Below are 15,617 nucleotides of genomic sequence, written 5' to 3'. Positions count from 1 at the left end.
AACCATTCTTCTGCTGTGCCTCACTCACTTCTGGGAAGGTGAAAATATATCCCATTTGACAATGTTTAGGAAACACAACTTTAAATGTGTGATTGACGGTGTCCCTTGTAAACTCATACCTCATCTTGAATGACCTGGACCCAACTGACTGGGGTTTTCTTGAGTTTGTGAACATTACATAACTGTGTAAGCCACTCACAATGGAACAGCTCTACCAACCTGTGAGCATTCTCACAGGTGTATACATTACAGTTGTCACACCTGCTACAGTTGAATAGCCCCATGACCACACTGTCAAGCCACGTGAAGAATGGTTACTTGGATGTATACCTAGGAACTAGACTTTCCATCTCACATCGCTGGGCTAGTGCCCATATATCGCACAAAAAGGCAGGCTATCGCCCATTTTGCTTCAAAAGTGCAAAGTTGGGTCGGAATATCACTGGAAAATTGATCGCCCAACTTTCGGCTCACATCGCCGAGATGATCGCTGAGATGATCACCCACACATCGCCCAGCGCAACTTTTGGCACATTGCCCACACATCACCGGGCTGATCGCTCGCCGAGGACATCGCTGGAGAAAATCTGCTTTCTCCTGGCCTTCTTCACAGAACTTGGCCCTATGGATGCCATTTTGAACGTCGGAGGAAGAGAGGAGGTTGCTTAAACAAGGGGCTTATAATTTCTTTCTCTCTCTCTCTCTCTTTCTTTTTCTCTTTCCTCTTTCCTCTCCTCTCTATCTCCTCTCTCTCTCTCTCCTCCCCCTCCCTTTCCCTTCTGCACATGTGTGGATGACTCCTGACCTCCTGAAACGTGGGAAAACCTGTTTACCCCCAAAAAATCGCATGTGCAGAAGGCCGTTACTCAGTAAGCTTTGCCTTCCACATCGCTGGGCTATCGCTGGGCCCTTTTCGCATCGCGGGGTTATCGCTGAGCCGAAAGTCGCGGTCCAAAAAGTGGTCGATGTTCCAGCGATCATGAAGGCTGACACATCACTAAGGCTGGAACATCGCCCATTTTTTGGGCGATAGCCAGCAAAATGGAAAGTCTAGCCCCTACGACTGACACCCTTTTTTCCACCCCCTCCTCAGGTCTCCTTATACACACAGTGACTTACACCCTTCTTCTCCCCCTCTCAGGTTGCTCTAAACACCAGTGACTGATTCCCTTCTCCTCCCACCCCCCTCAGGTCATTCTACACAGACAGTGACTTGGATGAGACCCTATTACATGGACACAACCACTCCGCCTTCCGTGGCCCCGCTACAGCCAGCATCAGTAAAGGGGAGGTCGGGGGGGGAGAAAACTTCCTGGAAATAATTCATGTTTAGCAATGAATAGCTCAGTGGGCATGACTCCAATGGCTTCTTCCGGAGTGGTGTTATATATTTTACAAAATACATTACCTACCACGCACAAAATCAGCTCCTCGGCATGTTACTGGTCATTTACTCCATTCAAACAGATGCAAAACATCTTCAATCCAATTGGTTTTATTTTTTAAATAATGTTTCGATTGGGAGCATCTGAGTTCAGTGCGTCTCTGAATTCACGGCAGCTATCAAGACATGGCGAGGGAGGGGAGGTGGTGTTGGGGTGGGTGGAGGGGGGCGGGGTAAGGTGCAATAAATCAGCCAAGGTTCTGACTCCTGACTCCGGTGCCAGTGTGGACTCTACAATGGCCTTAGCGCTCCTTGGCTGGGCTGGGGAGGTGAGGTGTAGGGGGGGGTAGGGGTAAGGTGCAATAAACCAAGGTTCTGACTCCTGACTTTGTTGAGCAACTATAGGATCAAGCATGGCCAGGATGTCATTCCAATTGAAAAGCCTGCTTATATTAACTGGACTCACACACTGAAGTACTGGCCCAAATGTATCAGCATCCGAGCACTCAAAGAGAAGATTTGCTGGAAAACCTAAAAACTTTTTTACAAATTGCAATGCGACTAATTTGCATATCAAGAACACCAAATAAAAATAGCCATTGGGGTGATGTACCAGTGGGCATTTGGTGCCTGTTGTACCATACCCCAAGAAAGGTTTTCTTCATTAACATCGATCTTCTGGCCCACTGTAAAGATGAAAAGAAAATGGAGCAAGGCATAATGCTGGGCCCAAGTCAAGTAAATACTTCAGAAATAGGCGGTTCTGATTGCAGCGATAACGGGCGGTAATGGGCCTTAAAACAATGTTTTAATTGAAATTAGCGCTGATAAGGAATTTTCCGCGATTCTGGGGGTCCAATATGGGCAGGTGCTTTGCAGCAGTGGTAGGTCGAAATGGTAGGTCAAAATTACCAGCGGCGAAAATCGTGAAGTGAAATGGGCGGTACAGGGTGCTACTTCACGAAACGGGCGGTAACTGGGCATTACATCGGCGATCGGGGGAGAAGTTCTAGCCCATAGTGTTTAACAAATTTATTAGAGATGTTTGAGCATGGAACAAGCTGGATAGATAAAGAGGAACCAGTGGATGTAGTTTATTTGGATTTCCAAAAGGCATTTGATAAGGTGCCACATAAAAGATTGTTCCACAAGGTAAGGGTTCGGGAGTTTAGGGTAATATATTAGCATGAATAGATGATTGGTTAACAGGCAGAAAATAGAGTAGGGATAAACGGGCCATTTCCAGGTTGGCAGACTGTAACTAGGGATGCCGCAAGGATCAGTGCTTGAAATTTACCATCTATGTTAATAACTTCGATGAAGGGATCGAGTGCAATGTATCCAAATTTGCTGGCGATACAACGCTATATGGGTAAGTAAGCTGTGAGGAGGACACAAAGAGCCTGCAAAGGGATATAGACAGGTTAGATGAGTGGGCAATAAGGTGGCAGATGGAGTTTAATGTGGGGAAATGTGAAGTTATTCACTCACTTTGGTGGGAAAAATAGAGAAAGAATATTTTTAAATGGTGAAAAACTATTAAATGTTGGAGTTCAGAGAGATTTAGGTGCCCTCGTACAGGAAACACAGTTGGTATGTAGGTACAGCAAGCAATTAGGAAGGAAAATGGCATGTTGGCCTTTATTGCAAGGGAGTTGGAGTGCAAGAGTAAGGAAGTCTTGCTACAAATATACAGGGCTTTGGTGAGACCAAACCTGGTGTACTGTGTAGTTTTGGTCTCCTTATCTGAGGAAGAATATACTTGTCTTAGAGACGGTGCAACAAAGGTTCACTAGATTGATTCCTGGGATGAGAGGGCTGTCCTATGAGGAGAGATTGAGTAGGTTAGGTCTATACTATCTGGAGTTTAGAAGATGAGAGATGATCTCATTGAAACATATAAGATTCTGAGGGGGATTGACAGGGTAGATGCTGAGAGGATGTTTCCCCTGGCTGGAGAGTCTAGAACTTGGGGGCATAGTCTCAAGGTAAGGGGTCGGCCATTTAAGATTGAGATGAGGAAGAATTTCTTCACTCAGAGGGTTGTGAATCTTTGGCATTCTCTATCCCAAAGGGTCGTGGATGCTGAATCGTTGTGTATTCAAGGCTGAGATAGATAAACATTTGGGGGGAGGAATTGGGGGGGGGGGGGGCGCTAACGGGGCACAAACGACTTCTTGCCCGGAGCCACTACTACCTCTTGTGAAGTTCTACAGGAGTTAGCATAGGTGCAAACCGGTAGTGCTCTGCTCCTGCCGGTAGTGCGTGGACGTCATCACTATGCACAGCGGCCCATTTTCACCACGGAGCGAAGATTCAGTAGCGCCCCGTGAGACCACCACGGGCAATGCCAACGCCAGCTTCGCAGGATACAAGCTGGGCCTCACTCTGCTTGTGGGGCGTAAATTAAAGGGGTGGTGCGGCGTGCACTTAAAAAAAAAAAATGGCCGACTTACCGGTCAAGGTCTTGCCTTTTCCACTTCGTGGGGTCCGTGCTGTGATGTTGCAGCCCGGCACTCCGCTTCTTTGCTGGTCTGCTGCCACGGCCCACCGCTCCCCAGTGGTGGCCCCTTCTCCCCGATGCAGAGACGGCAGCGTGCCCCTCCCCTTTAACGGAAGATGAGAGCCCTATGCTCCCGCCTGGAGTCCCGCCCCGGAGAGTAAGTGGAGCGAGCAACATTGCGCTCCACTTCCTCTTGGGGGCGGTAACCAATTTCGCTGCCGGGGTGGGACTTCAGCGCCGGGCACAGGAAGTCCCGCCTCATAACGGTTACCAGGGTGGTATCAAATTTTGCCCCTATTGACTCTCGGAAAATCGAGGAATATAGAGATCAGCCAAGAAAGTGGAGTTGAGGTCGAAGATCAGCCATGATCTTCTTGAATGGCGGAGTAGGCTTGACGGGCCTATCCCTGCTCCTAATTCTTACGTTTTTTTCTTATATTCTTATGAATATCTTGAGTGCTATGCTATGGGCCATTTGCATTTATTAGTTTTATTAATCTATACACCAAAATAAGCACTTGGAATAAATTAGAAGTCCAAGAAAATGACAGAGCAATGTTTACTCTATAAACAGTTTTTTTATTTTGTTCCTTTTCTTTTTATACAGTACAGCTTTCAACAAAATCCAAAATCACTAAATATTGGAAGATTTGTGTTTTAAAACATTCATACTTTTGATTTTTTTCTTCAAATTTGTGAAACACTACATTATAAAAATAAGTGATACATTTAAAACAAACCGAAGCAAAACTACCACCATTTTCTTTCCCTTTGTTCTGAATATAAACATTACTTTAACAAGTTTGAAAAATTATATACATCACTTGTTATCCCAGTATTTACATACCATTGTTTCTTTGGGTGGTTGATAAAAGACTAACGCATAATTAAAAACGCTATGATCCACAAGTTTAGTGTAAACTTTCCATCCAATAGTGCATAAACCCCACACAGTAGTTTGCATCTGCATGCTCCTTGTGTAACATCCGAATGAATGTGGATTTAGTTGGCTGATTATGTTCGATTAACTGTACCCAAAATTCATCCTTTGCAATGTTTTGGGTGGTTTAGGGGATTTTCTTCCTCCTACTGTTCACAGTGTTAAACCATCTTAACCATACTACTCTCCTTAATTGACAATGATGGTAGTCCAACATGCGGACATTTCAATTATCAACGTTGTTAACTGCTTGACCTGCCATCTGTACTGAATCACTCTCTCTCCAAGTTGAGTCATCTAAATTGGTAAAATTCTCTCCCAGAGGATTAGTGAATATCATTGTTAGTTGGGATTGATTTTCTTTTTCTTTCCCGGTTCACTCCTTTCCTCTTCTGAAAGTGATTATAGTTCCTCACCTGGTAGTAGCCACTAGAGACCTCATCCAAGTGGCCATTTTTCACGTATAATAAAAGCTGAAGGAGGGGAGTATCACAGCCATGTGTGCCATTACCCAAACATGGACTTTCCAGAAGAAGTCACTGGATAGCAATTAGAACCTGGCTGATGTATTTTTCCCTTCCATAACTGAGAGATGCTGAGATCAATTGTAGTAACTTCACTGCCACCCTGACCGAGATCCGCTAACTCACCATCAAACCTGAGACCTTCCTGTGCTGCATCTATTTTCACCTACTAAGCGATTGGGGAATTATGGCTGAGGCCCTGAAATTTCTGGGGTTCCATTCCAGCAGTGCAGGTATGGCGGACAGAAACCCCTTCCTACCCTCGCATCACGTTTAAGACCCCAGCCAAATCTCAGGGATTGGGTCATTTGCATGGCTAAGGTGGGTTGCTGGCACCTGTAAAGGCATTACAACAGCATGTGCCCTAATCCAGCCTTATAAGGGGAAGTGTCCCACAGCCAGTCTGCCTGATATTCCACTAGGCTCAATGGCACAGAAGAAAAAAAAAAATACAGTTTTCAGCTCCAAAGGGAGCCATTTTGCCTTCAGACAAGGCAATTCATCTTAGTTTGAAGGTGAGTAAGGTTAGAGGTCGTTCAAAAGGCCTCAAGAATGGCATGAGTTCTGCTGAGCCCTTTCAAGAATAAAAATAACAGAATTTCTGCAGTTGCCCGGGATCTCCTCCCACCACACTCCCGGATCCCTCAACAGTCAGGGGGCGGGGGGGTAGGGGCAGGGGAGGGGAGGCGGGAGGTGGCAGCAGATCCATCCATGGCTCCTGTATGAGAATTTAATAAGGGATATGGCACCAACGCGGGTAAATGGAGTTAAGATACAGATCAGCCATGATCTAATTGAATGGTAGAACAGGCTTGAGGAGCCGAATGGATATTCCTACTCCTGTTTCTATGTAAAAGGCAGATTCCCAGTATAAAAGTGTTCCACCCACAATTATGAGCCCCTTGGAGGGGGTGGGGAATGGGGGGCAGGAGGGGAAGAGGAGGGAAGCGAGCAAAACTGGTCTGTCCACATTCAGCCCCAAGAATCTCAGGACCAAAGATTCTAACCAAGTTCCTAGTGCTTCATCACTATAGCTGCCAAGCCCCTCCAATTTGAATCTGATTAACATAGTTCCTCTGAAGCCTCATAACAATTTTTTGCACTTTCAGATAGACTTTAATGACTGCAGTATGTTCATTCATTTAGACTTATAACCGCAATTAACGGTGTGTATCCTCTTCACGCACTGTGATAGGAGCACATCATTCGTTCATGTTTCAATTTACCTCCTTGATGCCATTCACTATTTTTGCAAATTGTTGGAACATATCAATTTCGATTTTTTTCTGTTAACCTTGCAAAATTTTCCTTACATGAAGTGTTGAGACATATAAGGATATATGTTTGCAAGGATAGAAACGATGTATGCAAGAATATCCATTATCTCTGATTTAAGTAATGCTGAGATTACCTGAGGGACATGCATTTAACTTTGTTGGTTACTAAATTTCTTCATCAGGATGATGGTCAGTTCAGTTCCATGATAAAACTTCACATACACCAATGCTAATGAAACCAGCTGATTGGGGTTTAAACATAGTGGGGAAATTTAAAAAAACAATGGTCAAATCAACCTTAACCAAAATCAGGCTATCAAAATGATTTAAAATAGCTAACATATTAAGAATAGCCAGCTCAGTCAACGGTTGGATACAACATCCACATGATGCTTTTGTTCACGAGTTAGGATAGCCAATGACCATTAGTAGTTACAACATTTTTTCCACCATGTGTTATATCCAACACTTTCTAAAAATTGTCTTCCTCACAATGTTCAGTACCCGACACTTGTATTTAAGGCAAATTGTCTACATTCAAATGCCCCTCGTCGATGCAGTCAATATTTAGCAGTTCATGTACACCAAGATAATAAAAAGAGTAACAGCATACTTTAAGCAGGAATTCTTGGCACAAAATACAGAGGTAACATTCAGTGTGCTTTAATCCAGGGGTTAAAATTGCAAATTAAGATATTTTTCTCAATTTTTAGCATAACTGCTCACAATAGTTGATCATTGAAGGAGAACCCAATTTATTTTATTTTCCTAAAATTAAGAGCTTAGGATGTGCTGTAAAGCCTGGATGATGTATACTGTTGTTCAAATCTCTTGACTGAATGCACAGTTGGAAAGGGAAGCATTCCTGAATCATCTTGCGCTGCAGTTGTTGCAGGTTTTACCATGCCCATTGGGTATTACTAGTGCTACAACATGAAGTGCCTTTCTTTTGAGTTTATTAGTGGTATGAGCGGTAGGAGCAGTGTGGCGGCCTAGCCCAGCAGTCTGCGCGGACCCCGGCCTGCGAGCACCATCGGAGCAGGCCGGGGAGCGGAAGGAGCAGCGTGGCTGCGTACCACTCCAGGGAGCAGCACGTGCTGGAGCAGGAGAGCAACGGCAGTGAAAATGGATGTCATCAAGGTCCAGGTCGGTGATTGGAGCATGGGCAGGTACTGAAGGAGCGGCGAGGTTGGGGCAAAGGAGTGGCGAGAGATTGTAGAGGGACGTGAGTTCGGGGCCCAGAAGAGGTGAGGGCCCAGGGGCAGCACGGGCCAGCCCACACTGTGATATGTGTGCGCACTAGGTCCGTGCAGCAGAGCAGGTCTCCAGTCGTCTTGGTTAATCCTTGCCACTGGACCAAGACCTAGCTCCAACAAGCCCGTGCGGTGGTTGGTGTGCAACAGTTACCACACGTTAAAAAATCCAAGCACAGGCATCTTTCACCCTTCAAGATTTAGTTCGGACCTAGAATTTTAGGTCCACCATTGAAAAACCTGTGAACTTTTTCACGTGGAAGCAAGTCATCCTCGATTCGAAGGACTGCCTATAATGATGATGATTAGTGGTATTTGATTTTACCTACTTTCCCATGTGGCCTTAAAACATTGTTTTTCCAACATAAGCTAAGAAATGACTGTGAATGATATTACAGTATGAATGTTTAATGCATTCATACTAAATTCATTAACCCTTAAGGGTAAATTCAGCAATCCTGTCCTCCCAGTATTGACAGCACAGGCCACAGATACGGCTACAACTCCGTAGTGCTGATTCACCAAATTGTGCTCCCATCAAGTAAGCCTGTTCCCACAGGGATAGCAGAATGGCTGATTAAACTCCTTAATATATTTATATTAAATTCCTCTCTTCACTAGATGCTAACTTATTTTAAATAAACAAGTTAAACATTCTATAATATAAAGGCGAATAAGATCCAATTGTTTTAATTGTTTGTATGATAACTGTGCTTTCAGTCATTCCCAGGCTATAGTGTTGCAGTATGTGCTGTCCTGTCCCTTAATTATATGGTCATTTAAGCATGGCCGTCAGTTAATTAAATTGCAATATTATTATATGTTAAATATCAATTTATTGCTGATCAGTGATTTATTTCCTTATCGTTCTCATGTTTTCTAAAACAATATTTCAGGCATAGGACAGCAGGCTTGTTTTCAGAAAATAAAAAATAAATAATACAAAATTCTATTTTTTTAGGTGAATTAAATGTTTTGCATAATTTGTTTCCAGTTAAACAACTTTTTCTAACAATATATCCTCTCAAAAATATGAAACTATTTTCTCCTGTATATATGTGTGTGTGTAATGGCAGTACTTTGTTCATCTATACATTTTAGAAATCAGTCACACTTGTTGTCTGGGCAATGGGCATTGGCCTAGTTCTGGTGTCTCTTCATGTGGAGAGCCAAGTGATCTGAACGTGAAAAGCAGCGACCGCAGGCAATACACTTGAAGGGTTTTGCTCCCGTGTGCTTTCTGTAGTGTCTTGTGAGTTCATCTGAACGGGCGAAACGCCAATCACAACCGTCCCATGTACATTTGTACGGCTTCTCGCCTGTAATTGAAACAGATGGATGTGAATAAAGTGGCTCCTTAAAATACCCATGATGATCTCAAGAAAAGGACCATATACCTAAATTTTAAAGATGATTATTAAGTGAATTGCTCATGGCACTTGCACTCAAACCAGTGTTTGAGAGCTATTTCGAATTACCCAAATATAGACAAAAGCTGAAGAGCCTGCTGATCGGCATAAACTATTTTGAGGCCTGGACCTCATTTCAATATTGCTGATGAACAGAGAGCAGTGTTCATGCTCCTCCTGGCTCCACAAAAATCTGTTCAGAAAATGTCATTTTTAATTATTTTTTTTTGACTAGCCTTTGTGGACCACTGGTTAAGTTGTTCAATGCCTGGTGCCAATGGGCAGAACCTGCATGGCTTGTTGGTACCTCAAAATTGTGTCAACACCCTATTGTGCCATAGGACCCTAATTGCTATACTAGAATTTAGGCTCCTGTCTGAAACAGGCGGTTGCCTAGGTCACCCATGAATAGGCCTTTGGGAAAATGGCAAAGGGCAAGAATGGGGCAGTAATTTTATTTCTGCAATTTTTGAGGTGCTACGATCCCATTCCCAATGGGCGGAGGGAATTAAAATTGATTGCATGATAAAAATGGTTCTGTTTAGAAATAGAAACCTAGATTTTATGATTTGGGGCACTTTAGATCCAAAAGGCCGATACTACTCCTCAAAGATCAGCATTGCATGTGCCACAGAGAGATGGAGCCAATGATCAGCTCACCATTACTGCCAATGGATGTGCCAGCCTTTTACTACATAGGAACTGCAGATGTCCTTGAAGTAGATGGCACAATTCTGTACCCAGCTGTCTGCTGGCCCTGACCCTGCGAAGATATGGGGACGGGGTGAAATTGGTTTTAAACGGTACTGCAGTACAGACAACAGCGAATCAGCAGTGCGTTTTACAACCTGCGCGATTTTCGGGCTGGATACAAAACGGACTGTTGATTCGTTATCACCTGTTTTGTGCTACAGATAAACACCAATTTCACCCCATAGTTTCCCCTCAGTCCTTGCCACGACGGTGTGCCAGGGTTGCAGATATGGTTGCTGGCAAGAGTATGACGCCCATTAATCAACTTGCCATGCTTCCTCTGAAGCAGTACCACTAAAAGCACAATATACTGAGATTGAATTGCTTCCAACATTGTTAGTCAGGTAGTGATGTATTTACTGGTGCCATTGTATCTCTGTCCCCGCTTCCTTCAGGAAGAGGGACCTGAGCATGTATTAAACATCTGGCAACTTCTGTCTGCAGATGTGAATGTGAAGTCCTGCAGCTGGTCATAGCACCTCTCATGCAGCCTGATCTGCCTAGCAAACCTCCAATGGTCTTCTTACTCTTCTTCCACCCCCCTCCCTCCCCCCCCCCCATGCCTAGAAACTATGCCATGGAGCAAAGTGGGAGAGTACTGCTACCAGACACCCAATTTATGGCACAATAATTGGTATACAGTAGTTCTAAATTTACATTCGGATATTAACCTATTCCACTGGCAAGATTGCCTGAAATATACTGCTCTGGAGCTGCATCAGTGTTTTACTACCATACTTGTTCAAGAGGAGAAACAAATCACTGAAAAAAAACAAGGTACCCACTGGCAGGCTATCTGACCATGTACAGCGGAGCCTGATCTTGTCTTTCACCATTATCATCAAGAATACACTTCTAGTAGGAGTTATTGTGTAAGTGATCAGATGGAAGATTCCCTAGCCAGTTTCCTTTCCTAACTAAAGGATATTGCCAACAACTGAAGAGGCTCTAACACTACCTGGGCTGAGATCAGTTAACTTAGCACAAACCAGGGTTGGCAAGGAACAGAGACATTTCTTCAAAGCCTTGGGGCTACTTAAAAAAATATATTTTGGAATAACATGGAGGCGGGATTTGAATTCTAGTTTTGTTTGCCCTATATACAAAACATGGTCTAGCTATTCCATTTCTTGAGTTGGCAGGCACAACTCACGCAGGTGTGTCAGGCATTTAAAAGCAAGCAAATCTCACCAGTGTGCTATGGCCTAGTGCCAGTTCACTGACGTCAGATGAGAGTGTATGAAACTGTGTATGTCCAGAGCTCGTTTACATTTCTGATAATACAACAATGCTTGCTCAGTGTTGCCAGGTATGCTTCCTGACAAGAAAATTATAACTGAAAGTGTATTTAATTATGTGGATGAAAATTATAGGGCTTTTGAGATTCCGTGTACTGATAAGACTATAATGTATACACAGTTCTGTTCTGTGTTGGAACAGGAGATGGATTAACGATCAAGGTAATTTAGTTCACTCACTGTCCTGTGTGGTGAAACGTTACAGAAAATCATTAGACTAGAAAGCAAGAGGTTGGACTCATCAGTGACCTACTGGATAAAAGCACTCTGCCATACAGAGTAGAAGGTCTCCAGTTCAATTCTTAGTCTGTGTAGCTGCCCATGGAACCATACCTCACTGAGTGTCACTAGGTGTCAGTTGTGGCTCAGTTGTAGCACTCTTGTCTGAATTAGAAGGTTGTGGGTTCAACTCACAATCTAGGACAAAATCTAAGCTGACACTCCAGTGCAGTACTGAGGCATTGCTGCAATGTCGGAGGTGCCATCTTTCGGATGAGACATTAAACTGAGCCCCTCTCTGCCCTCTCTGGTGGACATAAAAGATCCCATGGTACTATTTTGAAAAACAAATGTCTGTATGAAAGTACGGGGGAACTGCATTATTACTAGAGATACTACCATACTAACATATGAAAAGAAGGGAGGGAAAGGGCTATCAGGTTCATCAATGTATACACCCTAGCCACTAGACAGTGAAACCTTGTGCACCACACTTATCAGTAATAATTCTAACTCCTGGGGAAAAGCTTGATAAAGCCTCATACCAAGACTCCTGAGAATATCATCGTCACTCACTATTTAAATAAAATATATAAAACAGGCAGTCTAAAAAGAAAAGAATGGTCATTTTAATCAGCATTCTTTGAGTTTTAAAATGGGTGATGCTTTCTCATTACCTCATGCACCGCCACTTTGCTGTATCAAGCTCTCTCTTGGATATCACATATAAACCCTTGTATTTGCAGGTTGGAAAAGCTATTCATCTCCCTTGACATAATTAGATTTTTTCCCATTCATTACATTTGTTTGTGCCTCCTACTAAGCACTGTGAGGTAGAAATTTCTGACAACAGAACAATGGCAAGAAAATCTATCTGGCCTCTCTGCCTCCTGGTTAGAGGGGCTAACACACAAGGGTCCGATAATGAGTCTTTGGAATAGGTTCTGCTCACGTTAACAAATACTTTATAAATAGGAGAATTTGCCAGGCTGAATGGCTTCTTGCACCAGGGTGTGGTCCAAATATTAGCATATGTTTTCTGATAGTAGGAATAATAAAGCTAAGTGAAGGGAATTCAGAGACACTTTGACCTCAAATATTTGCTTTTTTTGTTGGTTAATTAGTTTTTTTTTAAAATGCCCCTTCGATTATTTCCTTTATTAAATGAATATCTCATTCTTCAATAAATACTGTGGAATTTCAATCAAAAATAAACATTCAGTTTGATATGATAGCTGCAGGGCAGAGTCTGAGTTCTCGGGTGAAACACAAGAGCATAGCAACAATCAGCAGTACCGTGAATGAAATGATATTTTCAATGCTCTCAACGGCTCACTAAGTAAATACATTGTGGCACAAACACTAAGAAAGCCCCAGATTCACCACCAGAGTGCCCCAGGTTAAGAAGAGATGGGGGGGCGGCGGGGGGGGGGGGTAGGTGGGGGGAGGAGAGGATCGGACAGACTTTGGCCCCTATTTTTCACAATAAAGGTTTCTGGCGCCCGCGTACGTTAACGTACGTTTTTTTTCCCCACCGTTAGCACCAAAAAAAAACCGGCACTTTCCCCAAACTAAAAGTTATTTTTAGCGCCGTGTTACCAAAGTCCACTTTGGGGTATGGAGTTTATAGTGTGCGCCGAAAATTCACTGCGCATACGTTTTAGACAAAAAACACTCACTGCGCATGCGCTGTAATAAAAAAAAGTCACTTTCTGCAAATGATGGATCTGCCTGGTCTGGATCACCCATTAGTAGCAGAGCTGGATTTGCAGATAGAAAATACAGCTTCAAACAAAAGATGGATGCAAGGCAAGGGTACAGAGAAGGCGATAGGGTGAGAGACGGAGAAGGGAAAGGGGAAGCTGTAAGGGCCAAGAGATTTCTCGCAGAAGAAATTGAGCCCCTGGTAGACATAATTGAGAGGAGATGGGATGTGCTTGAAAACAAAGGGAGAATGGGCCAAAAAAAACTTAAACCACCTGTACTCGCAAAAGTTTGGGACCAAGTTGCAGTAGAGTTTAATGCATTGTCCATTACCCCGCGAAGCGGCACAGCTCAAAAAGTGGCAGGACCTCAGACAAGCAGTAATATTTTTATTTAAATGAAGTTAAATTTATATTTATATTTATGTACTGCAATAACATCTGTAAATGTGACTAATGTGTGTGTGTGTGTGGCCACCACAGCAGACGGACCCTCTCTGAAAAATTTCTATTTTCATCTTTGCAGAAGGTGGTGTCACAGATCAACCAGGAAAGGTCAAAAACTGGAGGATGTCCGGCAAGTAGGCTGCAACAGCCCGTGGAACAGAGGATAGTTGATCTGATTAAATCTCACAGGAAAAGACCACCGTGGAAGTGGGCCCAGTTTACCAAGAGAGGGTAAGCTCTGCAAATTGCACAGTCTGGGTTGGTTAAATGTTACGTACTGCGTGTGCTGACTACACTTCCGCTTCCTCACCTGCTGCTAACCAAGCATCCCTGTATGATTTGCAGATGTTGTGCATCAGGAGGAGACAGAAGATGCACCAGAAGTGGAAGAAGAGCATGATCAGCAAGCCGTCAGTCCAGATATTCTGCATCAGGAGAATGAAGGGGAGCAGGAAGACTCCAATACCGAGATGGTTACACTGGAATTGGAGATGGTGAACCCCTTGAGGATTCCAAGCCCTTTCCTGAGCGAATCAACCTACGCGACATTCCAAGGTGTACCGTTTGAGGCTGCGGGTCCCAGTGTGTCGCAGAAAGCCACACCTGAGAGATGGCAGAGGAGGGTGGGAGGGAGAGCTGAACCTGAAACACAGAATGCAGCGAACATAGGACATCTCGTGGGGATGAGTGGGGACAGCATCCAACTAACGAGATCGCTCCTGGAAACCTTCGGTGGGGTGAGGGTAGAATTAGCGGGACTGACACATGAAGTAGCAACACTGGCTGGAGGAATGGGTGAGGTGAGGGGAGAAATTGCGGGACTGTCATTACAGGTGGCAACACTGTCCGGACAGATGAGAGAGGAGATGTCAGAGGTAGTAGCAGCAATAAGGGACACACCCAGGCTGTCATTGCTGCCACTAATATTCTAACCCCTAGACCAAAGTCAGGGGTTGATCCACAGGCTGAAGAAGATTCCGCAGGAACCCGGGCCTTCCACCATGACGTCTGCTAGCTCTTTCCCTGTCGCAACCCACCAACAACAAATGTGTTGTCAGAAAGAAAACAGAAAAAACCTTGCGGTCGGTGGGTGTGGGGGGGGGGGGGGGGGGGCGAGGAAGCAGAAGTCTGCAAAAACGGACACGGGTAGGGGTAGAGGCAGCAACGGGGGCAGGAGTGGTGCACAGTACTAAGGGGGAGGAGAGGTGGCTTGTTTGTTTGTTTGTTTGTTTGTTTGTTTGTTTCTTCATTGAAATGTTTGATACAAAATTTATTAAAGTTAAAAGTTAAGTTAAGCTAAGTACAACTGTACTGTACAAATGTTTAATAAACATTTTTTTTTACATTTAACCAGAATCCTGTACATTATTTTTTTAATCCAGCACTAGAAAATCTTTCGAGATTATGTCACGGATTCGACAAGCCAAATGGCCTCCTTCTGTGTTGCAATCAAACTGGGTAAAGGTCGGAAAACTATTTCATTAACTTGAAACTACAAGCACTAATGTTACACCTACATATAAATATTTTTAATAAAGGCAATAAAATATATAACAGTTAATCTAGTGAATGCTGTTAACTTTATTATAAAATATGTAGTTTAAAAAAAATAAGTTTAAATGTAACAGGGGCAGGTGCTATAAACTGTGAGCCTTTCCAACGTGCCTGGAGTTTGTTGTACAGTCTTGTGTGGAGGACCTTCTGCCAGGGATTGCAGCGGGCCAAGTCGGGTGCATGGAAAAGGCTCTTCTGGATGTTGTAATGTGCCTGGAGTTTGTTTTTCGATGGAAAAGGATCGTCTGGAAGTATGTTTTGCAATTTGCCTGGAGTTTGTTCTTCGATGAAAAAGGTAAGTTTATTTTTGCCTGGTTTATTTTTACCTGGAGTTTGTTGTTCAGTCTGGCGTG

At 43.7% G+C, this 15,617-nt stretch overlaps 1 protein-coding gene across 1 annotated transcript in view; it reads right to left on the bottom strand.

Annotated features, from left to right (window-relative positions):
* Nucleotides 1-4,456: 4,456 nt before the first annotated feature.
* Nucleotides 4,457-15,617, bottom strand: part of klf5l (Kruppel like factor 5 like) — a 66,757-nt gene continuing 55,596 nt past the window's right edge. Inside the window, exon 5 of the mRNA XM_070882944.1 lies at nt 4,457-9,200. Within this exon, the coding sequence (XP_070739045.1) occupies nt 9,022-9,200 (179 nt within the window). The 3' untranslated portion in view covers nt 4,457-9,021. The remainder of the gene's footprint in view (nt 9,201-15,617) is intronic.

Source organism: Pristiophorus japonicus, chromosome 6, assembly GCF_044704955.1.
Source record: "Pristiophorus japonicus isolate sPriJap1 chromosome 6, sPriJap1.hap1, whole genome shotgun sequence".
NCBI classification, from domain to species: Eukaryota; Metazoa; Chordata; class Chondrichthyes; family Pristiophoridae; genus Pristiophorus; species Pristiophorus japonicus.
Note: the sequence above shows the minus strand (reverse complement) of the source record. Positions and strands in the feature narration are given on the sequence as shown.